Here is a 15839-nt window from a genome sequence, read left to right as displayed (position 1 = left end):
TAAACCATGGAGACTTGAAATGAGTAACAAACACTTTTGAAAGGTAAGGGAGGTGGAGAACCAAACACTAGATCAGTGTATGTTCTAAAGATAAAAAGAACTCTAAACAAACAATGATCTCTAGTTAGCTGATTTCTCACAGAGGCCTGGATTAACTATTCTGAAATTACTTTTCTGTTCAAGGAAAAAGCAAAGAAATATCCAATATATTGTAGCTAATGGAAACTAAGCACCTCCCTATTGGAAAAAAGAGTTACAAATACGAAAAGGAGAGAATGAACCCTGTGGCCTTAGACTAGCATTGGTTTTAGACAGTCAGATGGGTAGAGGTGTAGGAGAAGTGTGGGTAAATGTGTATTTATGTGTGCATCTGCATGGGATGTCTATCTCTTAAAGTAACCTAGTAACAAGGACCCTTCAGCAGCAATAACTACACCTAGACTCCAAAACAAAGGCTTAAGAACTCTTTTAGATTAAAGAAACTCAAGAGACCTGGCAACTGAATGCAACACATGATCTTGGATTTTCTTTTGACTTCAAGGGATATTACTGGGACAACTGACAAAATCTGAGTAAGGTCTGTGGGTTAAATAATAGCATTGTAACAGCATTAATTTTCTGATTTTGAGAATTGTACTTTTATATAAGACAAAAACATTTCATTGTTAAAGGAAATACAAACTATAAAGTACTCAGGGGAAGATGGTATCTTTTAATATAGGAAAGAATAAAGTAAAAATAATTCAGTACTGAAAAATCTGGGTGAAATACTAAAATTCTTTGTACTATTCTCTTTTCTCTAAAGTCTACAATTTAAAAATATAAAAACTTAAATTTTAGTTAAAAATTTAAAATAAATGACCATGGGTTCTATAGTAGAGAGGCGAACTTTCAAAGAGCATTGCTGGAGAACCAGAAATTATTCTAAACATTCCATGAAGTATCTGTAAGGCAATACACATAATAACATAGGCTCTAGAAAAAAACATAAACCTGGATTTGAATTTGCTCCAATGTTACATAGTCCTAAGGTAAATTATTTCATCTTTCTCTGCCTCTATTCTACATCTGTGAGGTGAGGATGATAATATTATACCTACTGCAAGGTGTTACTGTGAGGACTGAAACAATGCATATGAAGAATAAGTACAGAGTTTGGCATGCAGCCCTAAGCAAATGTTCAAAAAGTGGCTGCTGTGACTTTTATCACTATTATTGTTTTTGTTATGTGGATATGTGAATTTCAGGAAAAAAAATTCCATCATCTGGAAAAACACTAATAAAGTGAATTCCTATTAAACCAAGTTCTGCACATTATCATTTCCTAAATTTCTAGCCCACTTGAATTATGCTGCCAATTTCTCCCCTGTACCTCCTCTGACATAGAAAATAGAAAATAAACCCAATAGGATAGTTGTGTTTTCCCCGCCAGCATTTCAGAGCTTATCAATGCTACTTACATAGACAACACAGATTTAATTTTAAGACTCTATATAAATATATAATGAAGATCAGATCAAACATATAAAAAGGATCAATGTGAAACAAAGAAAAATAAAGACAAACCAAAAGAAAAAGACTCTTACCTATAAAAAACAAACTGATGGTTATCAGAGTGGAGGTGGATGGGGGATGGGTGAAAGAGGTTCAGGGGATTAAAAGTATACTTATTACGATAAGCACTGGGTGATGTACAGAATTGCTGAATCACTATATGGTACATCTGAAATTAATATAACACTGTATATTATAATATGCTGAAATTAAAATTTAAAAGAAGAACTAATTGATTTATCCTAAGATTGTCTTGATTTTATCTCACAAATAAAAAAAGCTTCTCTCCCATTTTCTCCAGAAACTAGGATGGGCAGCCTAGAAAAGGCTAAAAAGTTACCTTGTTCCACAGAGTATAAGAACTCTAGTAATTGAACTCATAAGTGTTTTTCTTTTACATAAAAACCAGGTTTTATGGCTGACAAATTACTCACTGCACTGACCACCAGTTTGGACCACCTCTCTGAGGACCTGGAGACACCCTGGGGATCTGTGTCCACTCACATGCATCCTTATCTATCCTTCGCAATGCTTGTTCCGTGGTTCAGTGGTAGGCAAGCATATTAAGCTGATCTCAGTTGTATATCCTTGGCAATCTTTGAACTCCAACCAGCCCTTGGCTGTCTATATAATCGTGTGTGCCATATGTAATGTCTGTATACAGACATACATGAAAAAGGAGAAAACCACCAAAAGTGGACCGTGTTCATATAACAGGTGGTAGAACCATGATGTTTAGTTTCCTCTTTTTGTTTAATTCTTTTTTTCTTACTTTTACTATAATAATCAAACATAGTCTTTGCAATTTAAGTTTAAATATGTTATAAACTATTATTATATGTTAACTAACTGGAATTCAAATAAAAACTTTCAAAAGTTATAGTCTGTTGGTTATCAAAGGATGACTGAGAAAACCAAATATAAATTAAAGCTACATGGAGGTGCCTGGCTGGTTCAGTCAGTGGAGCATGCGACTCGATCTTGAGGTCATGAATTTGAGCCCCACATTGGGTGTAGAGATTACTTAAGATAAAATAAACTTTTTTTAAAAAAAACAAACTCATTTAAAAAAAATAAAATAAATTAAAGCCACATGAGTAAGACTGGAAGTCCCAGTGATGTACACAAACTAAATTCACATTCAAATAAAGAATTTTGTCCACATGTCTGAATTAGTTTTCATTTAGCTTCAGGTTCAAATCAGGTAGAGAAAAGAAAGGGAAGAAAGAGAAAGGGAAGAAAGGAAGGAAGAAGAAAAGAAAGAAAGGAAAGGAAGGAAAGGAAGGAAAGAAAGGAAAGAAAGGAAAGAAAGAAAGAAAAAAGAAAAGAAAGAGAAGGAAGGAAGGAAGGAAAGAAAGAAAAAGAAAAAAAAGAGAAAGAAAGAAAGAAAGAAAGAAAGAGAAAGAGAAAGAGAAAAGAAAGAAATGATAGAAAGAAAGAAAATAACAAACTTTGGATGCAAAATCTTCATTATGTTACACTGAAGTATTTCAGATTTGATTTTTGGTTTTCAAAAAGTTTGAGACTGGCCATGAGAATTCTAAGTTACAAAAATGTGAGCATACCATCAAGAAGCTATCTCCCTCCACCACATTCCAAATCAAATCTGAATCTTATCCATCCTATGAGGCTAACTACCAATTCACAGAACATATTAAATGACACCATAAGGAGGCAATCAGCAAAACCCAAAATGAGAGAATAATTCTACACAACAAATAAACAAGTTTCTTCAACAAAAAAACTTCAAGGAAAAAGAAGAGATTTTTAAAAAAGAAGAGATAAAGAAGGAACCTATGAATATAAAAGAAATTTGATACACATCAACTAACTGCAGTATGTGGAACTTATTTTATGGTGAGGAAGCTATTATTAATACTGTTAAGACATAGCAATGGCATTGTGGTCATATATTTTTATCACTTTGTTAATGCATATTTTAAAATCATGTAATTCATCCATATCAAGTATACAATTCAACAGGGTTTTTTTTTTTTTTAAGTAATTTACCAACTTGTGCAACCATCACTATAAACCAGTTTTAGAATATAATCCCAATAAGATCCCTCATGTCTATTAACTGTTAATCACACCACCCCACACACATACCAGTCCATTAGTCCACTTTCTGACTCTTCAGATTTGCCTCTTCTGAACATCTCACACAAACAGAATCATACAATATATAGTCTCTCGAGTCTGGCTCCTCTCACACAGCACGTTTTTAGGTTCATTTATGTCATTGCATCCATCAACAATTTGTTTCTTTTTATTGCTGAATAATATTCCATTGTGTGCACATATTTTGTCTTTTCATTTACCAGTTGATAGGCAGTCGTTTCCATCTTCAGACTATTATGAATAATGCTACTATGAACTTGTGTGTGAAAGCTATGCACGCAGATGCACAAGAGTGGAACTGCTGGGTCACTATGGCAAATTAATGTTTAACTTTGTAAGACACTGCCATAATGCCAAACATTTTTCCAAAGTAGATGGACCATTTTATGTTCCTGTAAGAGTTCCTGTTTTGGTTATACTTTGGGTTCTTATCCTTTAGCCATATATGCTGGAAGATTAAGGGCTAAAATGATATGACATTTGGGATCTGATTCAAAATTACAAGTGAGGAAAGGAAGGTAGTGTATAAAGATCAAACAAAATTGGTCATATTTTGAAAATTGTAATACTGTTAGTAGTAATAATAGCTACTTACTACAGTTCGTACTTTGTTCCAGGCACTATTTTAAGTGCTTTAGATATATCAGCTCATTTAATCCCTACAACAACCTTAAGAGGAAGCTACTATTATTACTTCCATTTTAGAGATCAGGAAAGAGAGAACCAGAAAGCTTACGCAATGTGGTCAAGCCAGGACTACAATCAAAGTAGCCTGGGTTTAGATCTGTGCTCTTTACTACCAGGCCATATACTTCAAGCTGACCAATGAGTGATATGTCAAATTAAGGCAACAAAATTAAATGCTAAGATTCAGGTAGTTTCTATGAAGATCTAAGCAGGGAATGTAATATTAACTAAGTTTAAGGGTATCTAATAGCACATATATGATGCTATTGCTATCTCTGAACAGTAGAATACGATTTTCCTTTTTTAATTGTATTTTCTACTTTTAAAATAATATATGCATGACAGTGTTCAAGATTAACATCATAACAATACAAACATCCCATCAGTCAGAAAACAAATGACTTGATGAACAATAAGATTTTTCAAGTTCCTCATTTTTTAAAGAAAATATTAAGAGTTACTGAATGAGTACTATGAACCAGACAATAAGTTTAGTGCTATGGACACAAACTAGATTAAAGCCTAGAAACAAAGAAAGGCTATTCTAGGATGATAATACAGCTGTGGTAAGTGCTATAAGGAAGCTATTTCTGCAGAGGAGTCCCCTTACTCAGATGAGGAACAGGAAGACCTGAAGGAGAAGACACTAAGCTGACTGAAGGAATGACATATGTATAACTACTTCAAATCAGAGATGATTTCATCAAATAACATAGCCATACCTTAAGGATTACAAATGAAGATTATGCTTCAAATGCCAAATCTTCTTTTTTTTTTTACCTCAGACTTCACCAACTTCAAATATCCCCTAAAACATAGGAGATTCAAAGAAAAACTTGTCTTCTGTGTTAAAGTGTTAATTAAAGTATACAAAATCCGTAAGTATGTGTAACTAAGAAAGTATTTTTTTATTCATTATATTTGAGTGTGTTCTGATCACAGTCTGTCAACACATCCTGAAGTTTCATCTTAATGGCACTTCTAAAAAGTTTACTGATGATCTAAATCAGAAGCGTGCAAACTACAGCTGTAGGTGGCCTGGTTTGTTAAGAATGGTGTTTCCTTTTAGAGGGAGAAGGGGGGGTGGTGGAGAGATGTATACAGAGACCACATGTGGTCCACAAAGCCTAAATTATTTTACTGTCTAGACTTTTCAGAAAAAAACTGCACACTTTCAAAACAAAACAAAACTATCAAATGGGTTTATACTCACACCAAGGATAAAACCTGTTTTACCAAATTCCTGTATTATCAGTTTGGAGTGGAGGGAGCCATCAGAAAGGCACTACCATCACTATGGAACTCAGCCTAGACACTAGCACAATTGCTTGCTTATAGTGGCAAAGAGAAAAAGAGAGAAAGGACTTTTAAGAGAGAATAAACAAGACTGTAGTTGATCAGAAAGACAGGAGTTCTGCAAGAGGTGGGGGATTTCTGAGAGAAAATACAGTTTCTGCAAGAGGTGGGGGATTTCAGAGAGAAAATACAGTTGAAGCAGGAAAAAAAAATAGTCATTCTAGGGGCTCCACAATAAGCCGCTCACGTTGGAAGGTAACTACTATAGCAGTATTAAGGACCCATAAAATGTGAGGGCTAGAGCGACTGAGAAAACTTAGGCTCAGAAAAGTTACCTGGCCAAGTTCACAGAGCAAGAGCACAAAGTACTGGGCTCCCAGCACCCCAGTCTCAGTTCAGTGCTTTCCCCTGCATCACACTGACCTCTCACTTCAGTACAGGGTTAACCTGGAAAAACATCACTCCAGACTGGTGGCAGATTAGCTCAACTAAATTCAAAAGAAACAAGGTCGCTCCAGAAGTTCACCTCCCTTCCCCAATTATGAGTGATTTTTCAAGAAAGAATTGAACCAGCTGTCTACAGGTCTCAAAGAGGAGGAAAGAGTAGACCACAGTTCTCTTTCCCAGAAGATGTTAGGAACAATCAGAGAATGCTGACCAAACATCATTTAAATCAGCCTTAAAGTCATCCAATGGCTTACAGCAATAAGAAACATCAAATTTCAATTTACCTGGTTCCAATTTTATTACTTTAATTGCTGCCAATTCACCAGTGTTAACATTCCGTGCCTAAAAGAGAAGAAAAGATAACTGTGAAAAAAAGCTTTCATAAAAAATTTTATGAAATATTTTAGTTTACTGTTTATTTTCAGTTATATAGAAATACTTTAATTATATAATTTATTTATTTATTTATTCATGATAGACAGAGAGAGAAAGGCAGAGAGAGAAGCAGGCTCCATGCCGGGAATCTGACGCGGGACTCGATTCCGGGATTCCAGGACCGCGCCCTGGGCCAAAGGTAGGCGCCAAACGGATGAGCCACCCAGGGATCCCCTAGAAATATTTTTAAAGCAAGAACTGCTAAAGGTATTTACATTTACAAAATAGTTTCTTCACAATGAATATCAACATTAATTCAAATGTAAATTTAATCATGGTGATAATAAATGGACAGACACAAAGACTTCTTGTATATGTTAGCATTGTTCTAAGTGTTTGAGTAATTCATTTATCCCCACAACAATCTTTTTTTTTTTTTTTAAGATTTTATTTATTCATGAACGACACAGAGAGGAAGGCATAGACATGGGCAGAGGGAGAAGCAGGCTCCATGCAGGGAGCCTGACGCGGGACTCAATCCCAGGTCTCCAGGATCACATCCTGGACTGAAGGCTAAACCGGTGAGCCACCCAGGCTGCCCCCACAACAATCTTATAAGGGAAGTACTAATATATATCCATGTTGCAGATGAGGAAACTGAAGCACAGAGAAGTTAAAGAATTTGCTGAGGCCATACTGTGAGTAAGCGACAGTAGTAAGATTCCAATCCAAGAAGTCTGACTTCAGAGTCTGAGCTTTTAAGCATTACACTGTACTGTCATCCTCTCAAAACTGTTAAAATTTTGAATTAATTAACTAGCCTTAAACTTTTAAACTTATTTTTTTTAATATTTTATTCATTTGAGATGGGGGGGGGGTGCAGAGACACGTGCAGAGACACAGGCAGAGGGAGAAGCAGGCTCCATGCAGGGAGCCTGATGCGGGACTTGATCCCAGGTCTCCAGGACCACGCCCTGGGCTGAAGGTGGCACCAAACCGCTAAGCCACCAGGGCTGCCCAAACTTTTAAACTCAAAAGTCTTAGAATATGGGGCGCCTGAGTGGCACAGTCAGTTAAGCGTCTGTCTTCCACTCAGGTCCTGATCCCAGCAACCTGGGATCCATCATCTATCCTCAGGCTCCCTGCTCAGTGGGGAGTCTGCTTCTCTCTCTCTCCCTCTCCTTGTGTTCTCTCACTCTCAATAAATAAGTAAAATCTTAAATCTTAACAAAAAAACTTAGAATATGAAAAGCTAATACAGTTATATAAGTACATAATGAGGGATCCCTGGGTGGCGCAGTGGTTTGGCGCCTGCCTTTGGCCCAGGGCGCGATCCTGGAGACCCGGGATCGAGTCCCACGTCAGGCTCCTGGTGCATGGAGCCTGCTTCTCCCTCTGCCTGTGTCTCTGCCTCTCTCTCTCTCTCTCTCTCTCTCTCTCTATGACTATCATAAATAAATAAAAATTTTTAAAAAAAGTACATAATGATAATAGAACTACAAAAACAGCCCCCTCCTGCATGTTTAAACACAACTAATGTTACAATCAATTAAGTGCAGTTTCAGTACAAATCAAATGTATTTTTATAAGCCACATATTAAAAATAAACATTATTTTAAAAACCAGTCCAAGAGCACCTGGGTGGCAGTCAGTTAAGTGTCTGACTTAGGTTCATCAGGCTTTGTGCTCAGCGGGGAGTCTTCTTCCCTCTCCTTTCCCCACCTCCTCTGTGAGCATAGGTGCATAAATTCTCTAATAGATAAATAATATCTGGGGTGCTTGAGTGGCTCAGTCAGTTAAGCATCTGCCTTGAGCTCAGGGTCCTGGGATCAAGCACCATCGGGCTCTCTGCTCACTCTCCCTCGGTGCACTCTCTCTCAAAGTAAAAATAAAATCTTTAAAACAAAAGATAAATAAAGTCTTAAAAAAATCAATCCATAATATTAGGTTGCTGGTATTTACAACTGTAATTATGTATAAATAAGCAGAAATGGTCTTTTCAATTTCTATGAAAATAGCAATTCTTTGTCAACTTAAAATGTTTTACAATTGGATAACTTTAAAAATATTTCAAACTGCTTATAACTGTTACATAATACTTAAACTAACTGAAACTTAATTTTCATAAAAACCAATGAAGATCAATATACACAACTCCTTGATCACAAAAAGATACATTCCTGAGCAAAATTACTTAGTTGCAACACTCATTTTTTTTTTAAAGATTTTATTTTTAAGTAACCTCTACAGCCAAAGTGGAGCTTGAACTCACAAACCCAAGATCAAGAGTTGCACATTCCACTGACTGAGGCAGCCAGGCACCCCACAAAACTCTTATGAATATAATGATGAAGATCACGGAATCACCCACAAGAAATGACAACAGTATTAACAGTGGAATCCTTCTAAGAATACTGGAGCATTAAAAGTGTCAGACAAGAATCTAGGAAGGCAGATATGGGGACACAGCCATTGCTGCGATATAAAATTTAACCTTTTAACTCAAAGAAGAAACAAGGGTATTAAAAGTTCTCCACCATATCAAAGTACCTGCCTGGCTCAGTCAGAAGGGCATGCGACTCTTAAATCTTGGGATCAAGTTCCAGCCTCACATCGGATGCAGAGATTACCTAAATATATATACATATTTTTAAAGATTTCCCCATAATAATTAAGAAAAAAATTTAAATTCAATTGGCAGAGAAAATTCATTCCTCCTGAAAAAATCCCCATAACCAATGAACATTTATCATGGCCAACTATTATTGACAGTACAAAACAGATTTGAAGTTATTTCAAACTAAACCTAATTTCTGTTAAATGAGATAGACATTTCAAATACAATGCCAGGTAGGTGTGCATTCCCTTTCCTAGGATGAGATTGTGTGTGTACATGCACACATACATACACACACATATACACACATATGATGAAATAGAAATAAAACCAGAATATTGTTCTAGAGAATCTCTAAAGGAAGGGGGCAGAGTGTGCCTGTAAAATATTCAAGTATATCACATAAGACTCATAAATCTCCTCAAACACTATCACAACTACTTGCTTCTCCTCACACTTCATGAACTTTTCCTGTGAGGCTCCTAGATACTCTGTTCTCTAATCCCCTTTTTTAGTACTTATCCAAATAAAATAAGACAAGATGCTACTCTACCCAATACTCAATTCTCCATTTAAAAAATTGTGCCATGGTTTTGTCTTCTGTTTATTGAAAATAAATTCAGAGTATGGGTGATTCCATTATATAAAAGCAGAGATTATATGAGCTCATAGAAAGCCAGGATGATTTTTTTATAGCTGAAATTTAGTCCGTAACTGACCACAAGAGGGCACTACTGACAACACAAGTTATACAGTGTCCAAAATGGCTACTGTACACAATGTATTACTCTTCTAAAAATAGATTTACTAAGTTAACACCAGCACATATTCATCAGAAAAACTATGACAGTGAACAACTTATCAGTAGCACTTATCAGACTAAAGTCAGTTATTTACAATACACTTGGACTCAAATAGAATTTTTCAAAATGTAAATCAGTCCAGAATTTTCTTAAGGGTAACAAGAGTTTTTAAAATTATGATTCTTTAGAATGAAAAAACCAAAACAGCGAAAGGATTACTGCTCTTTTTTGCCTCCTGAAAATCTTCCAATATGTAACTTATTTGACAGAATTAAGGTAACTCACACAAAGGGAAGAAAAATAACAAAAACCCCATGCAAGCTGAATAACAAAAACCCCAAGCAAGTTCTGAGCTTTTCTGCATCAAAATCCAGATGTTTATTAATGAAAAGTCTTATACACTTTTTAAGATTTTGCTTTTTATTCAGAGAGAGATCAGGGAGGGGGAAGAGGCAGAGGAAGAAGAGAGAGAATTTTCATGAGGCTCCATTACCCTGAGAGGTCACGACCTGAGCTGAAATCAGAGTCAGATGCTTAACTAAATGAGCCACCCAGGAGCCCCTAAAGAAAAGTCTTTAAAGCATTATAATTCATCAAGAATCTTGGTATTCTGGTTAAACCATATTTTGTCATCTCTAAATTTACAATGGCCAAGATCACTCACTGAGATTAATATAAAAATTAATAGTATATCTCCTATACTCTGGAACTACTATTCTTTTAGCAATCACCTAGACTAATTTATTAGGAAGAAAATGAGAACAAGGTAAATAATGTAAAATACCACCATGTATAAAGTTTAAAAAAAATTTTAAGATTTATTTATTTGGGGGACGCCTGGGTGGCTCAGCAGTTGAGCACCTGCCTTCTGCCCAGGGCGTGATCCAGGAGTCCTGGGATCGAGTACCACGTTGAGCTCCTGCATGGAGCCTGCTTCTCCCTCTCCCTGTGCCTCTGCCTCTCTCTCTCTCTCTCTGTGTCTGTCGTGAATAAATAAAATATTTTAAAAATGAATAAAATATTCTTAAAATTCAATATCAATAATATAAAATTCTCAGACTTGCTCAGGACAGAAAACTGAGGATAAATACTCTAAACATCTAGACCTAGAAGGCTTCTGTGACCTCAATGCTATGACCATCATTTGTCATTTGCTCTGAAAATGATATTCAGATCATGTCGTTCTTGAAAACTCTTCAGGAATACATAACTGCTTTAAAGACAAAATTCGTATTTCTTGTCTGAGAATTTAAATTTTTACTAAATATAGCACTTTTTGTAACAGCTTTTATTGAGATATAATTCACATCCCATAAAATTTTCCCGTTCAACACACACAATTCAGTGGTTTTAGTATATTCAGTTACATAGCCATAACTACTGTCTAACTTTGGAACATTTCATCACCCCAAAAAGAAACCCCAGACTCGTCAGTTAGCAGTCACTCCCTGTTCCTCCCCCTCCCAGTCTCTGAGAACTACTAGTCTACTTTCTACCTCTATCGATTTGACTATTCTGGATATTTCATATCAGCAGATCATATAAAATGTGGGCCTTTGTGATGGGCTTCCTTCACCGAGCAGAACATTTTCAGATTCATCCATGCTGTAGCATATATACCAGTCTGTACTTTACTCCTTTTGTTATTGAATAATCCTCAACTGTATGAAAATATCACATTTTGTTTATTTATCAGCTTAAGGATATTTAGGTTGTTTCCACTTTTCAGCTATTATGAAATAATGCCTCTAATGAACATTAGAATGCACTTTTTAAAAAAGATTTGAGAGAGAGAAAGAGAGCATGAATAGGGGGTGGGAAGAGGGAAAAGCAGGCTCCCCTCCAAGCAGAGAGCCACACAGGGCTTGATCCAGCATCCTGGGATCACGACCTGAGCCAAAGGGAGATGCTTAACTGACTGAGCCACCCAGGCACCCTCAGTGTCACATTTTTGCTTTCATTTCTCTTGGGTACAGACAGACCTAAGAGTAGAAGTGATGAGTCACATGGTAACTCTGTTTGGCTCTTTGAAGAACTGTTAAATTTTTCTCCAGAGTGGTTGCACCATTTTATATGATGACCAGCAATATATGAAGATTCCAATTTCTCTGCATCTTTGCCAATGTCTGTTGTTATGGTTTTTATTTTAGCTGTCCTAGTGGGTGTGAAGTAGTATCTCATCATTGTCTGACTTGCACTTCACTAATGACTAATGATGTTGAATGTTTTTTCATATGCTTATTGGTCATTTAAATATTTTCTTTGGAAAAATGTCATTCACCTCTGCCCATTTTTGTGTTGTCTTTTAACTGTTGACTTAGAAGAATTATTTATAGATCCTGATATAAATCTCTTATCAGTTATGATTTGCAAATATTTAATCCCATCCTGTGGATTGTCTTCATTTTCTTGATGGCATTCTTTGAAGCACAAAAGTTTTAAATTTTAATCAAATACGATTTGTCTATTTTTTTGTTGCTTTGCTTTTGGTATCATAGCTTAGAAACCAATGCCTAACCCAAGGTCACAAAGATTTTTTTTTCCCTACATTTTCTTCTAAGTGTTCACTTGCCCCAACTCCTTCCTGGGCCTGCCACATAATTCTTTAAAGCACAGCTTAGGTTATTATCACTTCCCAGGAGCCCTTTTCCCTATTGCTACTCTGGCTTAGGCATACACATACACACACACATACACACACACACACACACATATTCCCAAATGGGAGTAGGCCTGTCAGGAAAGTCCTGCAGATCTGGAATTGGTCTGTTTGGAGGGGTTCTTACAAACTATTATGATTCAAAGCTGTCCCAGAAGTCAGTTCGGTTCAGTCAGCCTTTTAAAAGCCATTCATATTAGAACTAATTTGAGAAAGGATTTTTCTGAGATGATTTCATGCTGATTACTATGTTATCCCCAACTATTAGAAAAGAATCCTTGAGTGTGAGTAAACAACATAATCAAGAAACAATCATTAAGAGGCAAAAAGTGTACTACCGTATGATATAAAGTAGCTAGACAGTCATTACCAATAAAATAATCTATTGACTATGTACCAAGCACCCCCAGGTACTCAAAGCTTATTCCTTAGAAGAGTCTGTCCAATATTAATATGAAGAAAGGTTCAGAAATGGGAGTGAAGATATACGAAGTTTAGTCCTGGTCCTGCCAGTAACTAGCAATGGGATCTGAGCAAGTAATTTCCTTTCTGTCTTCTTCCAAACTCCTTCCCCCCAGTTTAAAAACAAGTGAAAAAAGACTTTTTCTAATGTTTCTTCTAATTCTAAAAGTCAAAGTTTATATCAAATAATGTAAGTCTAACAGATTCCAAATATTAAACCAGATGGCTAGTTACATAAGAATCATATTAGGGGAAAAAAAAAGAATATTAGGAATTTAAAAACAAACCAGTAACAAAAAAATACCACCACTAATTTTTAATCAACAGATTTAAGACAGGAACCATTAATCTGTATTTAAAGCTACTGATTTACTTCTGAAGTTCTGCCAGGTTTGGGGACTTGGTGTGAGACACTGTGCCATCTGAATTTTATAAAATATAAATACCAACTTCTAAGTCTAAAAAGAGTGTTATAGGGATGGCTTTATGAAAGAGATTACCATTTAAGCAGAGGTTTGCAAAATGGGCTGGATTGCAACAAACACACAGAAGAGTGATGGGAAAGAGGGCAGAGAAAGAAAAGCATGAGCAAAGGCACAGGGACAAAAAACACAGGCTATTTTGAGTGTATATGGGGAGCCAAGCCTCAGAGTACCTCCCATATAAATAATCCCTTTCAGAGGTAAATGGCTAACCCACAGCCCCTGCTGAAGTAATAGTTTTGACTGCTTTTCCAGCTACTTGAACTGGGTGTGAGTCTACCACAAGGGCAACTAAATGTACAGGAAGACTGATAGAGTAACCTCCGTCCCTGGTTTGCTTAGGGACACTCCTAGTTTATGCCTACTGTCCTAGCAGAATTCTCAATAATACCCACTTTCATTCTCAAAATTAAGCTTTTATTTAACTTGGATGATAAAGTATAAAGTCACTCTACCAGTAAACCCTGAGCTGACATGAAGAAAAGATATAGGCCAGATTCTCTAAAATAGAGGTAAAAAAACATGACCATTAAAAAAAAAAAATTTCAGTATAGTTAACATATAGTTACATTAGTTTCAAGTGTACAATATAGTGATTCAACAATTCTATACACCATTCAGTGCTAATTCATCTATTTCACCCACCCGCCTCCCACATCTCTACTCCAGTAACCATCCATTTGTTAGAAATTGATCTGTTTTTATAAGTAAAATTTTACTGGAACACAGCCATATTTATTTGTTTAAGTATTGTCTATGGCGGGCAGCCCGGGTGGCTCAGCAGTTTAGCGCCGCCTTCAGCCCGGGGTGTGATCCTGGAGATCGGGGTCGAGTCCCACGTCAGGGTCCTTGCATGGGCCCTGCTTCTCCCTCTGCCTGTGTCTCTGCCCCCCCACCCCTTTCTGTCTCTAATGAATAAATAAAATCTTTAAAATTAGAAAAAAAAAGTATTGTCTATGGCTGGTTTCACAATACAATGGTAGAGCTGAATAGTTGAGATGGAGACCATATGAAGTATCTGAAGTACATACTATTTGGCTCTTTGGAGGAAAAATTGGTGGACCCCCCACTCTAAAACAGCACTGTCCACTAGAACTTTCTGCATTGATGGAAATGTTTTGTATCTGGATTGTACAATAGAGTGGCCCCATGCCACATCTAGTTGTCAATCAACTGAAAGCTAGAACTGAAGAATTGAATTTTATTTATGAATGCAATAAAATATTTAAATTGGGGAATTTAAAATTTATGTTTTAGGTGTACAAAATAACTTGATAGATGTATGTACTACAAAACAATTACCACAATAAGTTTAGTTAACATTTATGACTACACATTTAAAAATTTTTTCCTTGTGATGAGAACTTTTAAGATCCATTCCCCACCCCCCCCAAAAAATAAAATCCATTCTCTCTGCATCTTTTTTTTTTCTCTGCATCTTTCAAATACACAATATAGTATTGTTATAACTGTAGTCACCATGCTGTACATTAATTACATCCTTGGGATTTATTTAGCTTATAACTGAAAAAAAAATCAACTTTAAAAAATATAGTTCTAGTAGTTTTAACACAGGTATAAATTTGTGTAACCACCATCACCAGTCAGAAGCAGAAAAGTTCCATTACTGCAAAAACTCCCTTGGGAGTCACATGCTTGCCTCACCTAACTCCTGGCAACCACCAACTGGATATTCGCCGCTATAATTTTGTCTTTTCAAGAATTTCATATAAATTAAATCATTCATTATGTAACTTTTAGAGACTGTCTTCTTTCACCAAGTGGCTGCATTTACCTTTAGTTTTGTTCCTTCTCATTGTTGAGTAGTATTCTATTGTATGAATATCACTGTTTATCCACTACCAGTAGAAGCATATACTAGCTGCTTTTAGTTTTTGCCAAATATGAATCAAGCTGCTATGAACACACAAGCAGAGGTTACAAAAATACCCAGAAGTGAAACTCAGTTTTATGGTGGGTATATGTTTTACTTTGTAAAAACAACAAAACTACCAAACTCTTTGTATAGTAGCTGTCCCACTGTTCATTTCCAGCAGCAATGTATGACAGTCCCAGGTGTTCTACATCCTTGCCAGTAATTGGTACTATACTTTCAATTTTGTCATTCTAACAAGTGTGTAAGAGTATCTTGTGGTGGTTTTAGTTTGCAATTCCTTAATGGCTAATGATGCTGAATATCTATTCAGATACTCATTTGCTATCCTTTGGCAAAGTGTGTTCTAGTCTTTTTTCTACGTTTTAATTGGGATGTTTACTTTCTTATTGTTGAATTTTGAGAGTTCTTTACATATTCCAGATACAAGTTCTTTATCAGG

At 36.0% G+C, this 15839-nt stretch overlaps 1 protein-coding gene across 8 annotated transcripts in view; it reads right to left on the bottom strand.

Annotated features, from left to right (window-relative positions):
• Positions 1 to 15839, bottom strand: part of MAP4K3 (mitogen-activated protein kinase kinase kinase kinase 3) — a 183473-nt gene that overhangs the window by 111479 nt on the left and 56155 nt on the right. For 6 of the 8 annotated variants that reach the window (XR_012003160.1, XR_012003161.1, XM_026018984.2 and 3 more), the window contains exon 2: positions 6390 to 6447. The exons of the other annotated variants lie outside the window; for them this stretch is intronic. Coding sequence is in view for 4 of the 6 variants with exons in the window: in XM_026018984.2 (XP_025874769.1) it covers positions 6390 to 6447 (58 nt within the window). In the remaining 2 variants the exon portion in view is untranslated. The remainder of the gene's footprint in view (positions 1 to 6389; positions 6448 to 15839) is intronic. 8 annotated transcript variants of the gene reach the window in all.

This window comes from Vulpes vulpes, chromosome 8 (assembly GCF_048418805.1).
Source record: "Vulpes vulpes isolate BD-2025 chromosome 8, VulVul3, whole genome shotgun sequence".
Taxonomy (NCBI): domain Eukaryota; kingdom Metazoa; phylum Chordata; class Mammalia; order Carnivora; family Canidae; genus Vulpes; species Vulpes vulpes.
This window is presented reverse-complemented; position numbering and strand designations above follow the sequence as displayed.